At 42.1% G+C, this 24,949-nt stretch overlaps 3 protein-coding genes across 12 annotated transcripts in view; 2 read left to right on the forward strand and 1 right to left on the reverse strand.

Annotated features, from left to right (window-relative positions):
• Entpd5 (ectonucleoside triphosphate diphosphohydrolase 5) overlaps nucleotides 1-3,378 on the reverse strand; it is a 35,155-nt gene extending 31,777 nt beyond the window's left edge. For both annotated transcript variants that reach the window (NM_007647.3, NM_001026214.2), the window contains exon 1: nucleotides 3,319-3,378. The gene's annotated coding sequence lies outside the window, so the exon portion shown is untranslated. The remainder of the gene's footprint in view (nucleotides 1-3,318) is intronic.
• Bbof1 (basal body orientation factor 1) overlaps nucleotides 2,810-24,949 on the forward strand; it is a 32,968-nt gene continuing 10,828 nt past the window's right edge. For 2 of the 9 annotated variants that reach the window (XM_030246946.1, XM_030246947.1), the window contains exons 1-9: nucleotides 2,810-3,604; nucleotides 5,386-5,614; nucleotides 7,613-7,678; nucleotides 8,923-9,066; nucleotides 14,323-14,403; nucleotides 17,782-17,852; nucleotides 22,692-22,793; nucleotides 24,354-24,428; nucleotides 24,568-24,682. In XM_030246946.1, coding sequence (XP_030102806.1) covers nucleotides 3,531-3,604; nucleotides 5,386-5,614; nucleotides 7,613-7,678; nucleotides 8,923-9,066; nucleotides 14,323-14,403; nucleotides 17,782-17,852; nucleotides 22,692-22,793; nucleotides 24,354-24,428; nucleotides 24,568-24,682 — 957 coding nt within the window. In that variant the 5' untranslated portion in view covers nucleotides 2,810-3,530. Of the gene's footprint in view, nucleotides 3,605-5,385; nucleotides 5,615-7,612; nucleotides 7,679-8,922; nucleotides 9,067-14,322; nucleotides 14,404-17,781; nucleotides 17,853-19,484; nucleotides 19,630-21,056; nucleotides 21,551-22,691; nucleotides 24,429-24,567; nucleotides 24,683-24,949 lie in introns of those variants that run through there. The other 7 variants (XR_381548.3, XR_001780492.2, NM_028377.3 and 4 more) reach the window with 7 other exon arrangements.
• Nucleotides 11,549-12,927, forward strand: Rnf113a2 (ring finger protein 113A2). The gene has a single exon (NM_025525.2). It carries the CDS (start codon nucleotides 11,685-11,687, stop codon nucleotides 12,696-12,698), a length of 1,014 nt encoding a protein of 337 aa, NP_079801.2. The 5' UTR covers nucleotides 11,549-11,684; the 3' UTR covers nucleotides 12,699-12,927.

The raw sequence follows: 24,949 nt of genomic DNA on the forward strand, positions 1-24,949 counted from the left end.
ACAGATAAGCTTCTGAAGAGGAACTTCCTACTGCATACTCCGTGCTATCAGTTGCTTCTTGTCAATAGCTGACTGAATAACAATACCCAGTTCTTTGGTGGAGAACAGTGTAGTTTCTAGAACTACTTCTACCAAAATGAAGTATCTTGGCCTTTCTCCAGTGATTACACATGGTGCTGGCAAGATGGCTCTGTGAATAAGAGTACTTGCTATGCAAACCTGACAACCTGAGTTCAATTCCCAGAACCCAGAAAGGAGAGAATAGACTTTATGCACACAACATATTCATACACACACTCACCTGCCCACACACATATATACACACACACAGACTCATGTAGAGAGTAAATTCACAAGTTTTAAAATATATATTCATGTCTGACCATCTGGGACTGAGTAACCAATGGGAGGTTCTTCCCTGGGTAAGACTATTTCTCCCAATCTCAGCATCCCTTAGTTGCCTGTAGTGCTTGTCTAGGGTTGGGTAGGGGCCCTGTGAGATTTCTCCCTGCCATGTTAGCAAGTCTATTGGCCTCATCTTGATCATATACATACAAGTAAGTAACATAATATGAACTGAGCATGTTGCTTTTATTTGCTATATATATAATATATGGTTACATATATAAGATACACACACACACACATACACACACACATATATATAATTAAAAATATATGCACCAACAGTTAAAGAAAAAGAAGCCACGAACCAGAAAGAGAAGGGGGGAGAGAGAGACAGAGACAGAGAGAGAAGATAAGTAAGTGCTAGGGGGATATGGGGTTGGTTACAGCTGAATGGAATAAAAAGGGGGGAGGGGAATGGATGTTTTATATTTTAATTTTTTAAAAAATGGTTTTTGAGTAGGGTTGTGAAATATCAATAAATTTAGGTAGACCTTGAAATTTGATATATATTTACACCCTAAATTTTAATATAAAAATTAATTTATAAAACATTCACAAAAGAGTAAAATGAGGCCAGGTGGTGGTGGCACACACCTTTATCCCAGCACTCAGAAGGCAGAGGCAGGGGATCTCAGAGAGCTTAAGGTCAGCCTGGTCTACAGAGAATTCCAGTGCAGCCAGGGCTATACATAGAGAAACACTGCCTCAAAGAAACCCAAATAAGCAAAAACAACAACAACTAAAAAGAGTTAAAACGATATAATTTTATTGTAATATCAAAAACATTATTTGTTTGATAAAATACAATTAACTATAAGTACTTTAAAGCACTGTGCATAGCTAATGTGGCAGTGCGCACCTTTGATCCCAGCACTCCGGAGGCAGAGGCAGGCAGATGAGTTCAAGGCTAGCCTGGTCTACACCTTGAGTTCCTAGAAGGCCGAAGCTGTATACTAGACACTGCCTCAAAACAACAATAACAACAACAAACCTGCCACCTGGCTGTGGTGGCACATGCCTTTAATCCCAGCATTTGGGAGGCAGAGGCAGGCTGATCTCTGTGATTTCCAGAACAGCCTGGTCTACAGAGAGAGCCAAGGCTACATGGAGGAATTCTGTTTTGGGAAAGAAAAATAAAATAAGAAAAGCACTATGCATATGTTAAGAAGCAACGTTCCCAGGCTCCACATCTTTAATTGCAGCACTCGGAGGCAAAGGAAAGCAGATCTTTGAGAGTTCTAGTCCAGGAAAACACACATAGTGAGGCTGGATCTCAAAAGAGGGGGTGATGGTCTGGAGAGATGGCTCTGGGTTAAGATCACTGGATGCTAGTCCAGAGGTCCCAGGTTTGATTCTCAGCATCCACATGTCAGCTCACAACCATCTCTAATTCAAGTTCCAACGACCTCTTCTGGCCTCCAGAGGCACTGCATACACCTAGCACATAGATTTGCAGGCAGAACGTCCATATATATAAAATAAAAATAACGGTGAAAAAAATAAACAAAGACACTTTTATTTTAAGTCAAAATTTTATGTCTGAGATAATCTGTAGAAGTATATTCAAATGGTAAATGTGGGACTGGCTTTTATTTACAACCAATTTTTGTAAAACAAACAAACAAACAAATAAATAAAAAGTCTAAATATACATACCTATGACAGAAAATGCCCCTACTCCCTTTCTGCTAGTTAGCAATAGGTGCTTTATAGATTGCTTCTCAGAGGTAATGTACATTATCTAAGGGAAGGTACATGATGTAGAGGTGATTCTACTCATAAGTTCATGGCATGTCACCAGAAATATAGTCAAAATAGGCCATAGCCGTGCTAGCAGAAGGTTCAAACGGTTTCCAAGGTCTCTCATCAAATCTACTTGCTTACTCTAACCGCAAAATTTACAAACCACACAAACCACGCCCTCTGGGGGGGGGATGAGGTGGGAAAAGAGAGATTTAGAGGTCAAAGATGTCACCTTACAGTTAGGGGCTTAGTAACTAAGGTCTCCCTAGAGAGAGGGGAGGAGGAGTTCTAACAATGATGTTTCAAAATAAATGTTAAATGAAATTTGAAGCGGAGTGATAAAGCAGAACCGCGCTTCACTCCCAAGCCTATTGACAAGGCAGCCACAATACCTGTCTTCCGTAATGACTCACTCACGCTCAGTGAATGAAGACATAATCACAGGGTTCCTCTTCTGAACCAACTAGAATACTGGATGGAGTACTACTCCTCGGGAACCCGGGTGCGAGGCAAGTGCTTGCAACTTTATGCAACTTGCAGCAATGGGACTTCAGGCACTAGAGGATGTGGGCGATGTTAACTAACAGGAACCTGGCGGTCGGCTGGAGCCAAGCACCTGCCACCTAGATCCGGGGACCAACGATCCCCCCCCCCCCCCCCCGCCACACCGCTCCAGGCAGGGGAGCCAGAGTCTGAGCACCGGAGCCCGCGGACCCTCGGAGGCTGACAGCCTCACTCAAGCCACCGCCCTCGGAAAAGTCAACTGCCTCCCTGAAAGCGTTTGGCCTGGGATGTCCCCGGGTGCACTGTCCTCCAGGGAGCCCGCGAGACAGAAGCGAGGATGGAGGGGAGGTAAGCATGAGGCGGGCAGCGAGGGCGCCGCCACCGAGACAGAAGCAGGGATGCGGGCAGGACCGCCACGGTGGCCGCGCCAGAGGCTTGGAAGATCCGCCCGCCCGACTGGAAGCGCTTCAAGCCTCACTGGCGCCGCTCCGATGCGCGCGGGGCGGTCGGAGAGCCGCCGGCCATGGAGCCTCAGGGGGCGCGAGACAAGTCGTGGGAGGCTAAGACGCCGCAGCCCCGCGCCCGACACCCGCCCCTGCCGAGCTCCCGGCCTCCCGCCCGGCTCCAACCCCGGGAGCGCCGCCGAGGCTCGTGCACACTCACCGCGCGCGCCGCCCTGGCGCGGACGCCCGCCGCCTCGGAGCGATCTCCGCCCCGCCCCTCGCCGCGGTCACGTCACGCGCGTGCGCCCTCCGCGTGCCCTCAACGGCGCGGAGGACGTTAGCCCTTCGGCGTGGTGGTTTCCTTAGAGACGGAGTCGGCCCAGGTGGCGGCCACCAGGACACCAGCACGGTGAGACTCCCGCAGAAGTCAAGATGCCGGCGAAGGACAAGAGGAAAGACAAGAGGAAAGACAAGAGGAAAGGCAAAAACAAAGGCAAAGAACCAAAGTAAGAGCAGCGCAGAGGCTCCCCGTTCCCCCTGCCTACCCTTGTCATTTTGCGGCGCTAACTGGATGCCTCTGTCAGGCTTTTGTGGACAGCTCCTGTTCATTCTTGATTGGCCCTAAGATCTGAGAGCTCTCCATTGTGAGACTGATATAAACACATTCTTTTCTATTCTAGCTCTTGTCTGAGTGGTTAAAGTTGTTCCTTGGGTCATTCAGGAATCCTCTTGGGATCAAAGGGAGCACGCGAAATGATTTAACTGGACGGATCAGTACACACACAAACACCACACACAGAGACACAGAGTGAACAGCTATAGCGCTAACCCCATGGATGGTCCCTAGGAATTGTTGCTAGAATGTCAATAGAATGACTGGGCTACAGGATGGTTCCTCAGGACTTTGGAGTCACACAAGGAGTTCAACGCCGTAGATGAGAAATGCAAAGGGATCGCTTAAGCTTGTGACTGTAATGTGAATTCTCTGGAGACAAGTTAAGTAACACACACCTCTGGTCGCATTGCTCTGGAGGCTGAGGCAGGGAGATCACAGCCACTGCTACATATGGAGACCTCGTCTTTAAAAACAAGTCTGAGTGTAGTTCAGTGATAGAGTGCTTCTTGTGCAGGGTCCTAGGTACCATCTCCAGCAAAGTAACTTAAGAGAGTAACTTTCTTTTTAAAAAAGATTTGTTTATTTTTATTTATATGCATACACTGTATGCTGTCTTTAGGCACACTCCAGAAGATCCCATTACAGATGGTTGTGAGCCACCATGTGGTTGCTGGGAGTTGAACTCAGAACCTCTGGAAGAACAGTCAGTGCTCTTAATCTCTGAGCTATCTCTCCAGCTCTGTACCACAGTGTTTTGTTAATGCTGGTGCAATCTTTATTTCAAAGGACTTTACCTTTTGAATCCATCCTAGGGCCTTGATGTATACTTACCATGCATTCTACTTCTACTTCTACCTGATACATGCATACCATGCACTCTAACTTTACCTGATGTATGCATACCATTCAGTCTTCTTCTTCCTAATGTATGCTTATTATACATTCTACTTCTACCTGATGTATGCTTACTGTACATTCTGCTTCTACATGTCTACATTCCCAAGGTCTTACTTTTTTTTTCCCCCATCTCTGCATCAATGACTATGGTGTGTGTTTTTCAGGCATCCTTAAAGCCTGGGATAATGTGTTACCAACAATTGAAGTACTTAACATGAAGTACTTACCAACAAATGAAGTACTTAACATACCTGCCCCAAGTAACCTGATCCTTTGTCTAAGAACTAAGCAAAACAAAACAATAGCAACAAAGGCTGTGGAGAGGACAGATATACAACAATTGTGTCTTCGTGTAGAACATGAGACCCAGGCTCACAACTGAGTGAAAGAGGAGAAAGGATTGCAGAGCACTTGCCTAGCATGCTCGAGCCTGGGTCTGATACTCAGCACAGCAAAGAGCAGGAAACAAGAATATGGAGAATGGAGTACATGAGAAGCTAGAGAGCTTTATGAAATACATTTGGCCTCTTATTTCCTCTTTGTTTTTCTCATCCTTTAAGTCATACTTCAAAAATAATTAATAGTCATACTCCAAAGTTCTCCTCTTGAGGAAGAAGCACCAATTTAAGTCTCTTATATGAATACTAATATATATATATATTATTAATGTATTAATGCATTAGTCCAACAATATATGCTTTTATGTGTCAGGCAAGCCAAACAAAATAGAAATGATACTAATAAATTACATGTTGTCAATATCTTCTTCTGCAGGAAAATAATCAAATCAGATGAACCTGCAATTGAAAGAGCCAAAGCCAATGCCTCTCTTTGGGAGGCCAGATTGGAAGTCACAGAACTCTCTAGGATTGAATATCGTGATACTTCCCGAAGACTGGCAAAAAATAATGAAGACTTAAAGAAACAGCAATATAACATGGAAAAAGACATTATGTCTGTATTAAGCTACTTGAAGAAGCAGGATCAAGAGAAAGATAATATGGTAGGTAGGTAGAAAACTGAACATCACAACTTCCCTCTGTGTTTATGTGACATGGTTTTATATATATATATATATATATATATTTTTTTTTTTTTTTATTTTTCGAGACAGGGTTTCTCTGTGTAGCCCTGGCTGTCCTGGAACTCACTCTGTAGACCAGGCTGGCCTCAAACACAGAAATCCACCTGCCTCTGCCTCCCAAGTGCTAGGATTAAAGGCATGTACCACCACGCTCGGCATGGTTATATTTTTGTAAGGTTTTTTGTTTTGTTTGTTCCCGGCAGAGTTAACCCTTAGCCCTGTTTGAAGCATGTTGTTATTTCAGAATGGCTTTGCTGTCATTGTCTTTCCTTTCTTTCTGTTGTGTTATTCACATTAACTGATATGAAAGCAACTCCAAAACAGAGAGTGATGGCTTAGCAGTAAAGAGTGTGTATTGGGCTGGCGGTGGTGGCCCACGCCTTTAATCCCAGCACTCAGGAGGCAGAGGCAGGTGGATTTCTGAGTTCTGAGTTCGAGGCCAGCCTGATCTACAGAGTGAGTTCCAGGTCAGCCAGGGCTACACAGAGGCCCTGTCTCAGAAAAAAAAAAAGTGTGCACTGCTCTCCAGAGGACCTGAGTTTCATTCCCAGCACCCACACAGGGAAACCTGTAATTCCAGCTCCAGGGAGGTGTGATGTTTCTTGGCCACCAAAGGCACCCACATACCCACATACATGTGGCCATACTCAGATATAGCACATAACTTTTTAAAAATCTGAAAAAACAACTGATACATTAAAAACCTATTTGAGGGCTGGAGAGATGGCTCAGCAGTTAAGATAACTGACTGCTCTTCCAGAGGTTCTGAGTTCAAATCCCAGCAACCATGTGGTAGCTCACAACCATCTGTAATGAGATCCGATGCCTTCTTCTGGGGTGTCTGAAGTCAGATATAATAAATAAAATAATAAATAAATAAATACTTTTAAAAACCAAATCTATTTTAAAAGAATTGGGTAGAGAAAATCAAGCAAGGCTGGGCGTGGCCGCACACATTTTAACTCCAGCACTCCCAGGACACATGTGGATCTCTGAGTTTGAGGCAAGTCTGGTCTACATATCCAGTTCCAGGACAGCCAGGGCTAAATAGAGAAACCATGTCTTTACCCTTCCCCCCAATAATCTTTCCCCAAAGGGAAAATTATAATCAGGTGCACATTTCTGGACAATTGTACAGCCTTAAGAAACATGTAACATGCTCCGGTATAGTAAACTTCCAGAATATTATGTTAAATGATATAAGCCAGTCACAGGAGGTCAAATGTTGTAGGATTCCAGCCAAACCCACAGAAACAAAGTAGATAGTAATTGCCAGAGGCAGAGAGGATGGCGGGGGGCGGGGGCGGGGGGGGGGGGAGAATTGCAAAATATATAAAATAAATGTTCTAGAGCTCTTTTCTGTAACAGCTTGATTGTACTTAACACCACTAACCTGCACACTTAAAAATGGTTGACAGAGTAAATGTAACATTGTGATGTGTGTGTGTGTGTGTGTGTGTGTGTGTGTGTGTACCACATGCATGCAGAAGACTGCAGAGGTCAGAAGATGTCAGATCCCTTGGAACTGGAGTTACACACAGTTGTGAACCACCATGCAGGTGTTAGGGATTGTACCTGGGTCCTTTGCAAGTACAGTAAAACACTCTAAACCACTGAGCCATCTCCTCAGCCCCACATGGTGCTTTTTACAACAACAACAACAACAACAACAGCAACAGCAACAGCAACAGCAACAACAAAGTGTTATCCACAGAGTTCTGATGACAGCTAGATTTCAGAAACTGCCAGTAGCAGATTAAGTGTATGAGGAAATCCCTGTCCCTCCTTCTCCTCCTAATTCACTGTCTTTCCTGCCTCACTGGCTTTAATGTTACTGAAAAATAATAAAGAATACGAATAGAAACAAGACAGAGCAATGTCTGCATCTTCCTTACTCTCCCATTTTACCTTCTACAGATAGAAAAACTGAAGCAGCAGTTGGCTAAAACAAAGGAAAAAGCCCAGGAAGAGAAGGAAAAATTGGTGAGTCTCAGCATCTACGAATTATTTACTTATTAGGGAGTCAGATTTCTAGTGTGTTTGGTTATTTTAGACTGAATAGGAACAAGTGAAAAGAAGGTCCAGAAGATGGCTCAGTGCTAGAGCATTTGCCCACCACCCACAAGGCCCTGGGATCAATCTCTGGGTCATTAACAAAAAAAAACAAAAAAAAATAAAATAAAATAAAGCCCCATGCACTTGTTTGACATCAGTAGGATGACCTCATTACAAGGCCTACTACAGTAACAATCTCAGGATACTAATACAACCTCCAGTAGATTACTAGAAAGAGTTCAAAATAGTTTGAAATGTTGGAAGAGGGGTGTTTTTCCCTCTGCATATCAATACAAACCTTTGATCAAAGCTGCACAAACCTTCCTCCCTGTGGTGCTGAGGATCGGACCCAGGGTTTCAGGCAAGCTTTTTCCCAAAAAACTAAGTGAAAACCAAGTGTGGTGGCTCATTCCTGCAATTTAGTATTCAGGAGGTTCAGGCAGTAGGACTGCTGAGAGTTCAAGGCCAGCCTAAGCTATATAGTGAGATAGTAGTGGGGAGCTAAGGAACTTCAAGGGAAGCTAAGTGGGAAGGTCCTGTCTTTTTAAATATTTGTTTGTTTGTTTGTTTGTTTATAATATGTAAGTACACTGTAGCTGTCTTCAGACACTCCAAAAGAGGGAGTCAGATTATGTGGTTGCTGGGATTTGAACTCAGGACCTTCAAGAAGAAGCAGTCAGTACTCTTAACCACTGAGCCATCTCACCAGCCCGGGAAGGGCCTGTCTTAAATTTAATATGAAACTCCTTTCTGTAGGATTGTGCTACCAAACACAGAAGCTGTGAGCTTTAGAGGACTCTTAATTGGTTTGGGTTTTATTTCCTTAGAGGGGTTTTAATTTGGTTTAGATTACTGGAAAGAGTCCAAAATTGTTTGTTTGTTGCTAGAGACTGAACCTAGGGTTTTACCTGCTAACCACACATTCAACTCACAGAGCCACACAGACAAAAAAAAAAAAGAAAAAAAAGTCTAGAATTTGTTTCTTATTTAAGGCTGTTGGTATCATTTTACAGGAATTGAAATTTCATGCAAAAATTATAGCTTTATGCAACATAAAGAAGGGCAGTTCTTTTAAGAAGTTGTACAAATGGCTCAGGCCTTAAATAAAGCATGGCTGTAAAGAACACTTGTTTTTTTCTAACTCATTAACTTTCTTGTTTTTTTGAATACAGGAACAAAAGTATGCTCTGCAAGTGAGTGAGTTGGAGGGACAGTTTCATCAAAAAGCCAAGGAAATCGGCATGATTCAGACAGAGCTAAAGACAATAAAACAATTCCAGAAGAGAAAAATACAAGTGGAGAAAGAATTAGATGATGTAAGTTTCTGTTTCTTCATTTCTCCTCTTTTAAAAAAAAAGATTTATTTTTATTTTATATGTGCGCATGTTTTGCTTGCATGTATGTAAGTACACTTGCATTTCTGGTGCTGGAGGAAGCCAGACAAGGATGCTGGATCCCCTGGAACTACATTTACTGAAGGTTAAACCACCGAATGCTGGGATTAAAGGCCTGGGACACCATGTCCGGCCCTCGTTTTCTGTTTTCTGTTTATCCACATATCTATTTTCTAAATGTGTTTGTGGGGTACATCCATGTGTAGGTCAGAGAAGGCCATCTTGTAGAGTCAGTTCTTTCCTTCTGCTGTGTTCCAGAGATCAAACTTAGGTGGTCAGGCTTGGTGGCAAACACCTTTATCTGTTGATTCAGTTCACCTGCCTGATAATGATCTTTTCCTAGGCATTAATTTCTTTGTGTGCTTGTCAGTCTTAGCCAACACACCTCTCCATGTTAGTCAGAAGATGAACCTTTGATTTGAATTGAAGCCCCCCCCCCCCAGTTCTTAGGAACTATCAGTGGGTAGGTAGAAGAATTCTACTGGACAGTGTGTTTGGGATGAAGAGGGACAATTTGAGGGAAAAAAAAACCTAGAAGCCTGTATAGAGAGGGATCCATGAATTTTCCTGAAAGGCCTGTTTCATACTATTTGCTGATTTCCATGGTATAGCTGCATTCAGAGTCATCTGAATGCCCAATTAAAGCTTATGCCTGTGTCATATGGCTGAGCAGGTGTTGCTAGTGATGGGTGGCAGGCCTCAGCACTGTTCCCCTGGGCCCCTCAGGAACTTGCTTGAGTGTTCCTGTTATATGTCAGATGACGCTGAGAGTGAAAACTTCAAGAATTCAAGAGCTGGGCAGAAGCTATCCTCTGTGTGTGTGTGTGTGTGTGTGTGTGTGTGTGTGTGAGAGAGAGAGAGAGAGAGAGAGAGAGAGAGAGTATGAGAGGAAGAGGGAGAGGGAGAGGGAGAGAGAGAGAGAGAAAGAGAGAGAGTGTGTGTGTGTGTGTGTGTGAGAGAGAGAGAGAGAGAGAGAGAGAGAGAGAGAGTGTGTGTGTGTGTGTGTGTGTGTGTGTTTTCGTTCCCGGGCCCTCGTGTGTGCTATGAACGCATTCTATCCTGACCTGTATCCCTATCCTTGCAAGTGGCACCGCAACATTTCTCCCATAGACTATTATTTGGAACCAAGTCTCTAAATCTGGTCCACATTCTAAGGGTGGAAATTAGGTTCTGTCATTTGAAGATAGTGTCAAAGAATTGCAAGCATACTTTAAAACCACACACCCTTATACCCCTAAGTATACACAGCTGCAATAGGAATATTTATGCATTTTGGTTGCTTGAAACTCCCTCCTGTTATAACAGCTGGCTGCGTTCTTTTCGTATGCCCAGTCTGGCCTCATAATTGAAACACCACTTCTGTCTTAGCCTCACAGTGCTGAGATTACAGACACAAGCCTCCCCATCTTTATTTGGTTTTTATTCTTTTTGTCTCAAAGATTTTATCTTTAATTATGTGCATGGGTGTTGGGGGGTGGGGTATACATGTGTGTTCATGTACAGGCAGAGGCCAGAATCCTCTGGAGACTGGATCCTCTGGAGCCGGAGCTATAAGCAGTTGTTAGCTGACTGATGTGGGGACTGGAAACTGAACTCTGGTCTTCTGCAAGACCTATACACGCTCTTAATTGCTGAATCATCTCTCCAAGCCCCCATCCTAATTTTATTTTGAGGAGGGTCTCCTGTAGCCCAGGCTAGCTCTGAGCTCCTGATTCTCTTGCCTCTGCCTCCCAAGCACTGGAATTAAAATGTTCTGTTCACTTCCCTCAAGAATCTTCTATGTTTCTCAGCTGTAAACAGCATATTGTTTAGACAGTTTAGTGTGTAAGTTAAATTTACCCATATCGAGTTATAATCTTTTATAACACTACACTTACACCAATACACGGCCTTTTAACCCTTTAGTTTACCCAAATTGGATATTCATGTAACTTTGAAGTCTTCTTTATTTTCTGTTTTGGTGCTTGAGCCCAGAGCCTTTGGGTATGCTTAAGAAATCAATCTACCACTAAGCTACACTCCCAGCCTTTGGTTTTTTGTTGTTTTTGTTTTGTTCAGAATATCTCTTTTATTATCAATAAATAGCGGATAGATCTTTATCTATTAAATTTTCTCCTAGCATTTAAAGGCTTACATCATTTAATGCACTTTCTCCTCGTGGTCTTTCCCCAGAGTTCTGTTTAATGACTCCTTGTACCTTTCCATGGGATTTGGTACAGAACACATCCTGATTTACCTTCTCCCTAATAGACTAAATTATTTGAGGCGGGAGTTTTGTATTCGTTGCAATTCAAGAATCACAGCAATACTTGATTGGAGATCTAGGTTCATCTTTAAAAAAAAAAAAAAAAAAAAAAAAAAAAAAAACCTTTAGCGGGCTAGCTGGCGCATGCGCATGCGCCGTGACGGTCTCGGGCTCCGCGGCTGACACCTCGCAGCTCCGCAGTGACGTAGCCGCGCTGCTTAGCAGTGACGCAGCAGCCCGCGCCACCCTTCACGCCGCAGCTACTGCCAGCCGTTTCGGCGCTCCGGAGTCGAAGATGGCAGAACAAGTTTCTCAGGGAAAGTCGGAGGATCAGGTGTGCACCTTCCTCTTCAAAAAGCCCGGGCGGAAAGGAAGTGCTGGCCGTCGGAAGCGGCCGGCGTGCGACCCGGAGTCTGGGGAAAGCGGAAGCAGTAGCGACGAAGGATGCTCGGTTGTGCGACCGGAGAAGAAGCGGGCGGCCCACAATCCGATGATCCAGAAGACGAGTGGCAGCGGTAAACAGAAAGGGGCCTACTGTGATCTGAGCAGCGAAGAGGAGGAGAAGGCGGGGAATGAGAGTCTAGGCGTCGTCTACAAGTCCACGCGCTCGGCGAAACCGGTGGGGCCCGAGGATATGGGGGCCACAGCAGTTTACGAGTTGGACACTGAGAAAGAACGAGACGCACAGGCCATTTTTGAGCGCAGTCAGAAAATCCAGGAGGAGCTGAGAGGCAAGGAGGATGACAAAATCTATCGTGGAATTAATAATTACCAGAAATACATGAAGCCCAAGGATACATCCATGGGCAATGCCTCCTCTGGCATGGTAAGAAAGGGCCCCATCCGAGCCCCTGAACATCTACGCGCTACTGTGCGCTGGGATTACCAGCCTGATATTTGTAAGGACTACAAGGAGACTGGCTTCTGTGGCTTTGGAGACAGCTGCAAATTCCTCCATGACCGTTCAGATTACAAGCACGGATGGCAGATAGAACGTGAACTCGATGAGGGCCGCTACGGTGTGTATGAAGACGAAAACTATGAAGTAGAAAGTGATGATGAGGAGATACCATTCAAATGTTTCATCTGTCGCCAAACCTTCCAGAATCCGGTTGTCACCAAGTGTAAACATTATTTCTGTGAGACCTGTGCACTGCAGCATTTCCGAACCACTCCACGATGCTATGTTTGTGAGCAACAGACCCATGGGGTTTTCAATCCTGCGAAAGAACTGATTGCTAAACTGGAGAAGTATCGAAAAGCAGAGGGTGGTGCTTCCAGCACCCCAGAAGACGCCGATGGGATCTAATTGCCATTACTTAGATGTCCCATAATTGTCAAATCTCAAAGTACTTTTTGTTTTGGTCATCTCAAACCAAAGCAATCACAGTTGAAGAAATACTAAGTTTTCTAGGAAGAATATCCAAGTTTTGTTTTATATGACATGCTGGAGATGGAATCAATACAGTTAACTTAAAGAACTCTCCTGTTTATAGCTATATTTTCTGAATCTAAATAAAGAACTAGCTCATACTCTAGTACCCTGGTGTGATCTTTCTTTTTTAAAGAACAATGCCGCCACCTATTAGAGAGGTAGATTTCAGACTATTTAAAGAGGGCTGCTGAGGAACACTTACAATTCAAGGGAAAAGTTAGTGCCTTACTGGAAAAAAATAGGGCAGATTTGTGGAATCTGAAATGTAGAAGAAATGAGGCAGATATGAGGGCCCCATATACTTAAAATTGTGATGTATATATAGGTAAGAGATTATTTGTATAGAATTCACTGCATGTTGAGTCTAATACATTTAGTTTATGAAAAGGGATTCAAGTTATGTATCTCAAAGGAAAACAGTGAAAGCCAGATTAGTGTGTTTGTTGTATGTGTATGTGTGAGCACTCTACCTTTGTGCAATTAGGGAAGTCAGTCAGCTGACAATTTTGTAGTGTCATCTCCATCCACATTTACTTAAAACTCAAACTTAAGTTGCCAGGATTGTGTGACAGACACCTTTATCCCTTTACCTTCTGAGCCATCTCACTTGCTCCTTGTTTGAGTTTTTGAGGCAATCTTTCTGTGTCTCAGATTGACCTTCAAATCATTATATATTCAAGGCAGGTCTTAAATTTGGAAGTATTTCGCCTAGGGCTTCTAACTTCTGGGGTTACAATTGTGAATCACCATGCCCAGCCACTAATTTTTACCTTAACTTTTATTTACTTTGTGTGTGTGTAGAAGTCAAAATATAACTTGGAGTCAGGTATTTCCTTCCACTGTGTGGGTCCTGAGTACCTTTACCCATTGAACCATTTTGTTGGCCCGATTCATCTCAAAGATTCATCTCCAGATACTAGAATGGGGTTTATTTGACCCATCCATGAACTGGTACATTGACATTAATTTTGAAAGTGTGACAAAATAAGCCATTTGAAAAATTAAATGCAAACAGTGAAAAGAACATCTGAAAGAAAAATAAAACAGATTTGGTATATTAGAACAAGTTATAATAGAGAAAGTTGTTAAATAATTGAAAGTAATTTGAAAGTTTGCCTTCCAAAGCTGGAATTATAGGTGGGTGCCACATCTACCTGTCATTTACATGAATTCTAGGGATCTGAGCTATTCTCTTTTTTATATTTGGCAGATTGTGTAGTCTGGTTCCTAAGGTTTCTTCCAATTTAAGAACTTTATTGTTTTGTAATTCCATATTTTGTAAATCTTAAAGAGAGTATATCTGAATGCCCTAGGAACTGTTATTCATAAAAATCTTCAAGAAACTCAATGTCTAGTAATTGTGGAGACAGTAAAGGAAGATGTGCAAAGAGGTGATAACATTGATTCTGTGTGTTCAAGATATGATAGACAGTGTATCTTCAGAATTCTCTATGAATATGTCCCACTCAATCTTTCCTTTAAACTTTTTTTTTTTTAGCTGAAAGAAAATTTAAGGAACTCAGAGAAGAACTATCAGGAGACTCTTAGAAGACTAGAAAGCAGATTTTTTGAAGAAAAGGTATTAGTATTAAGACATGCTTTGTGGGTTGGACCTAGCCCTCCTGCACATATGTTACAGATGTGCAGTTTGGTCTTCATGTGGATCTCGAACAATAGCAATTCCACAGACTATTCCAAACGCTGTTGTCAGTCTGTGGAATTTGTTCTAGCTGGGCTGCCTTGTCTGACCTCAGTGGGAGAGAATGAACCTAGCCCCACAGACACTTGGTGTGCCATGGTGGGGGGATAGCCAGAGGGAGCCTCCATCTTCTCAGAGGGCAAAGGGAGTGGGGAGGAAGGATTGTGGGAAGGGGTGACTGGGAGGGTAGGCAGTGAGCAGGATGTAAAGTGAATAAAAATAAAATGAAAAGAAAAAAAAGTCCTGTATGAAAAAAAAAGGAAAAGGAAAAAAAGAAATGCTTTATTTATTAGAACAAGGTGTGTTCATATGCACCATGAACATCCCAGCATTCCACTTGGTGTCTTGATAGGAAACATTATCAAGTAGCAGAAGGTAAGTGTAGGGATGTGCACTGCTGTGCACCTATGATTGCGGGACATAGGAGGCTGCTGCGGAAGATCTGAGTTCAAAGCCATCTCTGAGCCTCATGGCAAGTTTTATGCCAGCCTGGGCTATACTAAGACTTGTCTCAAAAAAAAAAAAAAAAAAAAAAAAAAAGAAAGAAAGAAATTAAAGTACAAATGAGGGAAAACAAACTTTTATATTCTATGAATCTCAATGTCTAATCCTTTTTTTCTTCTCCACTTAGATATTTCTTAATTTTTAACTGATAAATAAAAAATAAAATTTGTGGGCCAGGCGTGGTGGTGCACGCCTTAAATCCCAGCACTCGGGAGGCAGAGGCAGGCAGATTTCTGAGTTTGAGGCCAGCCTGGTCTACAGAGTGAGTTCCAGGACAGCCAGGGCTACACAGAGAAACCTTGTCTCAAAAAACCAAAAAAATAAATAAAATAAAATTTGTACATTCTAATGGTATACCATCCAGTTTCTCAATATCTTTATACAATGCTTAAGTTAAACATACCTTTTCAGTTTGTTTCTTACTTTTTGAGGTAAGGGCTAAACTCTTGATTCTCCCATAGAGGTTTGTGACCCATTATAATTGATATCTATCTGCTCATAGAAGTACCCTTTGTGATGAACCTTTCAAAATGTTTTCTTCTATCTTTTAAAAACATATTTTACGGGCTGGAGAGATGGCTCAGTGGGTAAGAGCACCCGACTGCTCTTCTGAAGGTCAGGAGTTCAAATCCCAGCAACCACATGGTGGCTCACAACCATCTGTAACAAGATCTGGCTCCCTCTTCTGGAGTGTCTGAAGACAGCTACAGTGTACTTACATATAATAAATAAATAAATCTTTAAAAAAAAAAAAAAAAAAAAAAAACATATTTTACATTATCAATAGTCAAACTGCTTGTGTAATAGCTTGTATGTAACTATAACTTAGCACAGAAATCCACATTTCTCCATCTTATCCACTCTGTGTTGGGTAGTTTTATGTCAACTTGATACATGCTAGAATCCTGTGCGAGAATGGAGCTTCAATTAAGAAAATGCTTCCACAGGACTGGGCTGTAGTGAAGTCTGAGGGACATTACTTCAACAGTAGTGGATGTGGGAAGGCCCGGCTCATTGTGAATGGTGCCATCCCTCGGCTGGTATAAGAAAGGCAGATTGAGCCAATACCCAGCATTCCTCAGTGACATCCGCACCAGCTCTTACCTCCAGGTTCCTGCTCTGACTTCTCAGACTGTGATGTGGAAGTGTAAAGCAAAATAAACTCTTCCCAATTTGTTTTTGGTCATGGTGCTTCATCACAACAGAACCCTAAGTTACCCTCTTCACTTTCCCTGGGCTCTATAACTGCCATTCCAGTCTCAACTTCCCTGAGATTATCTATCATCCTCTTACCCATCTTGTGGTGCTATGGATTGAAAACAGGATATTACACATGGTAGGCAAGCACCCCACCACTGAGTCTTCCAGCCACAGGTAAACCTTTCTAGATTGTATTTCTGAGGGGAATCATGTAGTTCTTGTCTTTCTGAGTCTTGCTTGTTTCAGTAAGCACAATTATCTCTAGTTCTATTCAAGTTGTGACAAATGACAGGGTTTTGTGTTCCTTTTTATGGCAATAGCATTTCATTATGTACATCCACCAAATCCATTCATCAGTTAGTGGTAGGCACTTAGGTTGTTTCTATTCCAGAAGGTTGAATATCCTCAAGAGGGACTGTCATCTTGTCTTCACAAGGCTTATGGCCTCAACTTGTTATTACCCCCTCCTTTTTTTTTTTTTTTTAATTTTCAAGTTTGTTGAGATGGAATCTCACTATGCAGCCTTGACTCACCTGTACACAAAATGTAGATCAGGCTGGCCTTGAACTCACAGAGATTCCTCCTGCCTCTGCCTCTGCATCCTGAGTGCTGGTTATTATAGGTGTGTGCCATCTTGCCCTGTACAGTCTTCAATTTTAAAGTTAGTGACTTTCATCGTGTTTTATTTAGCAAAAGCTATCCTCTTGGCTCTGCTTCTAAATTAAATGTCTCTTTTCCTATTTTATGCACAAGCCATTGTTCCAGCTTGCTTTTCTCTTTCTGTGTTAATCATCATGACCAAAAGGACTTGGAGAGGAAAGGGTTTATTTCATCTTCTAATTTCCATGTCACACTCCATCACTGAGAGAGGTGAAGGCAGGAACATGGAGGCAGAAACTGAAGCAGAGACCATGGAAGACTGCTGCTTACTGGCTTGTTCCCAGTCTACCTTGTTCTGCTATCTTTCTTATTCAGCCCAGGCCTAGAGGGGGCCTCAGGACCTCCTACAGGAAGTGGCCATCAAGAAAATACCCCACAGACATGACCGCAGGACAGTCTGATGGAGGCAGTTTGTCAGTTGATCCCCTGGAATTGGAGTTAGAGATAGCTATGACCTGCCATGTTGGGTGCTTGGAATTGAACCCCAGTCCTCTGGAAGAGCAACCAGTGCATTTAACCACCTAGCCTTGTCTCTAGCCCCATACTGTCCTTTTTGATGGCTCTTTCCTCCACCAAAACTTAAGAGTTCTTCATATCAGAACAGGAATATTTTTAAGTCTGTTTATTTAATTTTATGTGTGTCTGTCTGAGTATATGCATATGCACTTTGTGCCTGCAGGGGCCTGTGGATATCAGAAGGTGTCAGATCCCCTGGAACTGAAGTTATAGATGGTTGTGAGTCACCATATGGGTGCTAGAAACCAATTCCAGTCGAAGGAGGCATCTCTCTAGCCCCTAAACCAAGTATCCTGTTTGATGTTAAAATACTTTGTGATATGCAATGTTTGTTGTTAGAAGTACAGTTCTGTATTTAAACATATATTCTATTTTTAGCACCGTTTGGAGCAAGAGGCTGAGAAGAGGATCATAATGCTGGCAGAGAGAGCTCACCATGAAGCTGTAGTGTAAGAAACTGTGGCCTCAGTCAGACAGTCTTTCTTCATTGCTGTCTATTTTATTCTTAGCTTAGCTTCCTCTGTCCCTTGGCAAGCCTTCTTTAATTCTTGTCTACCCTTACTCTCTTTGTGTTCCCTACTCTTTCCCTGTCCACCCTTTCTGTAACAACATGGTAGCAATATCTTTCTCTTTGAAGTTAGACCCTGGCTATATACACGCATGCTGATTTATTTGAAAATTATTTTACTATATCTAGGTAGGTGTGTATATGTGAGGGAACACCACACAATGTGAGTGTGGAGGTCAGATAACTTGTAGGAAGGAAGTCCTCTTTTCCACCATGTGGGTTCCAGGGATAGAACTCAGGTCATTAGATTTGGTGGCAAGAGCCTTTACCCACTGAGCCATCTCGCTGGTTCCACTCGAAGAATTCTTAATATCCTTGAAAGTAAATCTCATTTAAAAAATAGGCCATCCAGGCTTGGCAACAGACACTTAAAATAATCTCAGTGGTTAAGAGGCTGAGGGAAGCAGTTCACTAGTTCTAGGACATCCTAGGCTACATAGTGAGACCCTGATACAAAGAAATCTACAATAGGGCCATACTAGCCACTTTGCAGGACTATTGAAAGAGATTTGCATATAATGAGTTGAAGCTTTTTTTTTTTTTTTGAGATGGTGACTCAGGAACTTGGGCTGCTGCCATCTTCTACCTCTATCAATTTCGAGTTCTTTAGGTCTAGTCATATGACAAGGATGGAGAGGACATGGGAAACTGGTGCCACATTACTGTGTTTGAGGTGCTAGAGACTGAAAACCCAAACATGCACATCCATTCCACCGCTGACTGAGCTGCAGCCCCGCCCTTTTTTAACCTTTTGAAACTGAGTCTCACTAAGTTGCCAAAGCCAGCCTTGTACGTGCTATGCAGCCAAAGCAGGCCATGAGCTTGTGATCCTCCTGCCTCAGTTTCCTTAATAGCTAAGATTAAAGGTGTGCTACTATTGCTAGCCTTTTTTTTTTTAAAGAAAAAGTGTCTTGCTATATATAGCTCAAGTTGATAACCAACTTGCATCATCATGATCAGCTAACACAGTTTTTCCCGTTACTGCTGAAGAAGTACTTCATCCTGAGGTCTTCATCTACCTAGTGAGCGGTTAGTCACTCATAAGCGGTGATAGTGTCATGTGTGTCCCACGTTTGGCCCTCCTCCAACTCTGGTGCTAGGGATTAAACTTAGAGTCTTGCACATGCTAAGCAGGTATTCTGTCCCTGAACTACACACCCAGCCTAGTGGTGGTCAGGGTAGTGTTTGGAGAGTAAAACTGTTATTGTTCCTCTGAAGTATTTAAAACTTAGGTATGAATCAGGCTCAGTGATAGCGGCTTTTAATCCCACTGCTCCACAGGCAGAGGCAGAGGCAAATGGATCTCTGTGATTTTGAGGCCAGTTATAGACCTTGACTCAAATCTCCCCGACCCTCTCAACCTCCCACCCCCACTCTACCACCCAACCCCACCCCAATGTAGTAAACTTAGGCCTATATTTTGGGCTCTTAAATGTGTGTGTGTGTGTGTGTGTGTGTGTGTGTGTGTGTGTGTGTGTGTATGTATGTATGTATGTGTGTGTATCTATTTCAGGCAGTTGAACACTGCTGGAAGAAATGTTTTCAAAGAGAATGTTTATCTTCACAAGGCGCTTGCATACCACTTGAAGGAAGCTGAAATTCTCCAGCAAAACTCCAAGAAGATTGAAGAAAACCATTCCTGCCTTTTACAACAAAAGGTTTCCACTCGTATTTACTTTCTTTCTTTCTTTCTTTCTTTCTTTCTTTCTTTCTTTCTTTCTTTCTTTCTTTCTTTCTCTTTGTTTCTCTCTCTCTCTCTTTCTCTCTCTCTCTCTCTCTTTCTTTCTTTCTTTCTTTCTTTCTTTCTTTCTTTCTTTCTTCTTTCTTTAGAATTGTGTTGGTAAATACCAAACATTGAACATAATACCAATTGATAAGGAGAGTATCTTGATAACTGTCTTATCTGAAAAGATTAATTAATTACTAAGTGACTTTAAAGACACATTAAGCATGACTTTATAAATATATCAGAAATATACCTGTGACTCTTACCCTCATATCTTAGAATACTCATTTTGCTTTGTTCATTGTTGAACCCTAAATCATTTACTAATTAGTTTGGCTGTAACAGACCTGACATTAATGGTATCATCACATAAAGGCTTAGGTTTTTTTAACCTAAAGGCACTTGCAGGAAAGTAATACCTATCAGGATTGTCTTCATTAATTCTCTGTAGCATATAGCTTACATCCTTAACATTTGAAAAAAAAATTTATTTTGTGGGTATGGGTGTTTTGCCTGCATGCAGATCATCTGGAACTAGAATTACAGACAGTTGTGAGCCATCACGTGGGTTCTGGGATTCAAACCTAGTTCCTCTGCAAGAACAGCAAAGGCTCTTAACTGCTGAGCCATCTCTCCAGCTTTCATCTTAGACAATTTCTTTCTTTTATTTTAGTGTTTGTGTATGCTGGACACTTCATGGCCAGGGTGGCCGATAGAGATCTAAGGGTTACTCCAAACATCAGGAGGGAAACATGAGAAAAAACAAAACAAATTCTTAGCTCCTTTACCAATCTTCCCAGGTATCCTCTCTCCACTTCCATCCCAGTGAGGCATGGTGGTGCACACCTTCAGTCCTAGCACTTGGGAGGTATAGCAGGTGGAGCTTTGAGTTTGAGGCCAGCCTGGTTTGAGAGCCTGTTCCAGAACTGCCAGTGCTACATTACACAGAGAAACCCTGTCTCTAAAAAGAAAGAACGAAACAAACAAATAAACAAATCCACTTATACTGCAACCTGCCTGACCTTGTTCAACTTCAAGGGACCTTTATAGACTTGCTGGTGTTTTGTGGGTTTTTTTGTACAGTTTTATTGATTTCTATAATATAAAATATGCAACCTTGTACGAATTATAGAGGAACATTGAAAGTTTCCTACTTAGTAAAATCAGTGAATCACCTTCACAGGTCTAGTCAAGGACCCAAGGATATGTATTGGCTACTTTTTCTGTCCACAGAGATTTTAAAATAATTGCTTCTACCTGATATGAAGCTCAGATCCCCTTAGGTAACAGAAATTATTGAGAGACTTTAAATTCCAGAATATTTAAAGAAAAAAAAAAACTCCCTTTCCTGTTTTTAAGGAAATCAATGATCTGTTGGTTAAGGAAAAGATTATGCAACTCACCCAGCAGAAATCACAAATCCAAACTCTCCAGAAGAAGGTGGTAAGCTTGGAGAACGCTCTGACCTACATGACCACAGAGTTTGAGGCTGAAGTGTTGAAACTGCAGCAAAAGGCAATCATAGAGAACCAAGCAGGCTTGGTAGAGATTGACAAGCTGCAGCAACTTCTTCAGATGAAGGACAGGGAGATGAACCGAGTGAAGAGGCTGGCTAAGAACATACTGGATGAGAGGACAGAAGTGGAACAGTTCTTTCTAGACGCTCTCTACGAAGTGAAGCAACAGATTCTGGCCAGCAGGAAGCATTATAAGCAGATAGCACAAGCTGCTTTCAATTTAAAAATGAGAGCAGCATGTGCGGGAAAAACAGAATATCCCAGAATCAGGACCTTTGATGGCAAAGAACAAAGTACCAATAGTGTGAACCAGGATCTCTTGGAGGCTGAAAAATGGTACTAATAATGTATTGCCTTTTCGTGTCCTTGTTTTCATATCCTTTAAAAAAATAAGAGCTTAGCAGGTTGTGGTGGCTCATGCCATAGCACAGGACAGACACAAACCCCTGGGCTGGGCTACAGAGAGAGCCTGCCTTAACATGTCTTCCTTCTCTAAAAAAGAACAAACTGAGATTGTTGCATAGATTTATTAATAAGCTACTTGAGAACAGGAATTGACTTAACTTTGTAGTCCCCATGCTTGGCATAGTTAAGACGTAGTATGTAAGCCGGGCAATGGTGGAGCACGCCTTTAATCCCAGCACTTGGGAGGCAGAGGCAGGTGGATTTCTGAGTTCGAGGCCAGCCTGGTCTACAGAGTGAGATCCAGGACAGCCAGGGCTACACAGAGAAACCCTGTCTCAAAAAAGCAACAACAACAACAAAAGAGACTTAATATGTATTCTTGGTAGCCATGGCAGGAATCTGTTGAGGTGACTATTATTTTGTCCCATAAGATATCATTGTAATGCCTCTTACTTTCTTTTTCTTAGTTCTTATAAATTGGAAATTTGTTGAAAAAACTTGACTAAGTCCAGGTTAAACATTTTTCAATTATACCCTTCCAGATATTTTATGGTATTCCTTTACTATTCTAAGATAAAATTAATAGGTAACAACTTTTAAAAAATCAATGTAATAATTCTTAATGACTGTCATGCAGACATCTTCTGTGGACTGGAGGGCATTCTCTAGTGACCTCTGTATCACTCAGATCAGAATTCTCAAAATGTCCAAACTATCCAGAGATTTCCGTGCACTATGTACAAGTGCAGTGTCTGCGGCAGCTCAGCCTATCCGGTGCACTTGGCTTCTCCATGGCACTTGGTTTCTAGTGATCTGCCCCTGCAAACCACCCATTCAGGTCACAGCACATTGTGTTGTGTCTCTCACTTCATCTCAGGCCCACAGAACATTCTGGATTGACTAGCATGCTGATAGTCTTTCTCAGATTGTATGGTTTTGTAATGTGAAGTTTGCTTTGAAATCATTACATATCTGGTTATGGAATAGGAAATTTCTATATCTTTAGAAGAAGATAAGTTTACTTTGATCCCATTTTTTAACCTTTCTTTTCTTTTTCTTTGAAATTCTTCAGGCCAACTACTCAAAAAAATGTGGATATTAGAGATTTGACCTGGGAGCAGAAGGAAAAGGTCTTAAGATTGCTCTTTGCAAAAATGAATGGTTTTGCTGCTAGGTAATTTCCCATTTTTGTAATGAAATATCAGGTTGTCAAACCTAGAAGCTGCACAGGAGCAATGACTGTACTGTTATTAAAGACAACACATTAAAGTCCTTAGTTACTTGTTCAGCTGTTGCAACTTTTAGACAGAGACTGGGAGATAAACAAATGAATATGGAAGCAAAAGAATCACCGATCGATCAATCAATCAGCTGAACGTGTGGCACCTCAGGGACACTTAACTCTTGAGCTTGTGTTGGTTTGCAAAGATGAGCAAATTATTTTAGGCTGATATTTGTTTGACTTGTTTATTTTGCAGCAAAGTCTCATGTAGTTCAGGTTGGCTTCTAGCTCACTGTCTCCTTGAGGCTATCCTTGAAGTCCTGGTGTTCTTCCACCTTTCAGTGAGAATAATACTTAGGGACTTGGTAAAAGCTCAGAGTGGCCTATGTACAACTGTAAATTCAACAGCAGAATATTCGTTAATTGACCTAAGTCCAAGGAGTGTAATCAGAAACAGCTAAAATGTGAAATGTAAAACAGTGACTTAGGCCATCACTTCAGCATATTAGAGGTTTACTAAGGATGCTTTCATGTCTAACTATTAGAGTAATGTTTCCATCATTTGAGTAGGTTTATACTGTTTTCATCAGCACTTGCTTGAAGTCAAGTTCAGGATTGACATAGGTGACTTCTTGAGAAGTCAGCATGTGATTTTTTTTTTAACCTCTATAAACTTATTCAAAATAGTGAAGTCAGTTCTAGTCTATTTCCTGTTTATTGACCCCACACTTTATGCTGGGCCTGCCTCCGCTGGTTAGCTTTTCTATGTCCTGCAAGTCCTGTGTTACACGTGCGCAGGCGGATGTGGTGTGGCTGCCGTGCAGACAGCAGAGCACCAAGAGCCTTCCTCTGTAGCTCTCCCCTTTCTGTTAACCTTGGAAATTAGCTCAAGCTTTTTCTTTGTCAGAAACTCTTTTGACCTTCACAATGAAGACAGATTCCTCCAATCCAGGCCTTTCAGCCGTTTATATAATTCCTCTTATCTGCAGAAGGGGAGGAGGGGGTCCAGGGTCATCCTAGGCTACACATTGAACCGGAGGTGGCTCTATTGCAGAACAACACTTGACATACGTTCTTTCTTTGTCTTGTTTTTAGTTTCCAGGACCTGCCTGTGTTCTCCTTCAAATGCTAGGTTGGAGCGCATGTCTTCTTGCTTGTACCGCAAGCACTCTCACCCACTGGCCCATCCTCCTCATTCCATGAAGTTCTGTTGTGGGGTGGGGACTTCTCTAGGTGTCTTGATCACGTCTGTCATTCAGCCTTGCCTTCCACTAGCAAGCATTGCCCACGAATACCTTTGTTATGATTGATTGTCTCCAGAAATATTTGTTCCTTGAATTCAACATGTTTGAACTTTAAACAGTTATATTCAATTCCTTATCGCATCTGTGTTTATAAGATGCATTCTGAAAATAGAAATCCTATCCAACTGAAATGCAACTCAGCATTTTAAGGGTAGGAAGGCACAAGGACACATTGCCTCATTTGTTTATTGATGTTTATCTACCACAGGAAATACAGTCAGAGTTCTAAGCCTCCTGTTCCAGACCATATTATTTATGGCAGTGGAGAAATGAAAGAAACTGGGTAAGATTCTCCGGCCAGAGTTATGAGTAAGAGCCTGATCCCAGAGCCCTTTGTGAATATTTTATAGCTTAGCTAAGTGGAAATGATATAGCAAAGTCTACACATGACTGTTGAAATACTATTTTTTCCTTTATTATAGGGATGAAAATAACCTTCTAGATCAAACCTTCATCACCCAGCAAGCGCCAGTATCAGACTCCAATAGAATGGTGTCACCCGATGTTATTCCTCAAGGATTACAGGACTCTGACATAGTAAGGAATCTGCTCTCTAATCAAACAATATATGACTGTTAGCTTTCACTATGTGATGTCTTGCTAGTTCATGGTTCTCTGCTACCCAAAGAGCTCTCAGGGATGATCATAGGCAATGTTATAACAATGCCCATGCTAATAAGGCATATTAAATAACTGGCGAGAGCCTGTAGATTACTTGTGGAATAGGCAGCTCTGTCAGATGTGCACTGCACTATCACTGTTTCCAGTGCTGTGGAGTGAGCCTTTGTGCATACTAGGGCAAAT

Source organism: Mus musculus, chromosome 12 (genome assembly GCF_000001635.26).
Source record: "Mus musculus strain C57BL/6J chromosome 12, GRCm38.p6 C57BL/6J".
In the NCBI taxonomy this organism is placed as follows: domain Eukaryota; kingdom Metazoa; phylum Chordata; class Mammalia; order Rodentia; family Muridae; genus Mus; species Mus musculus.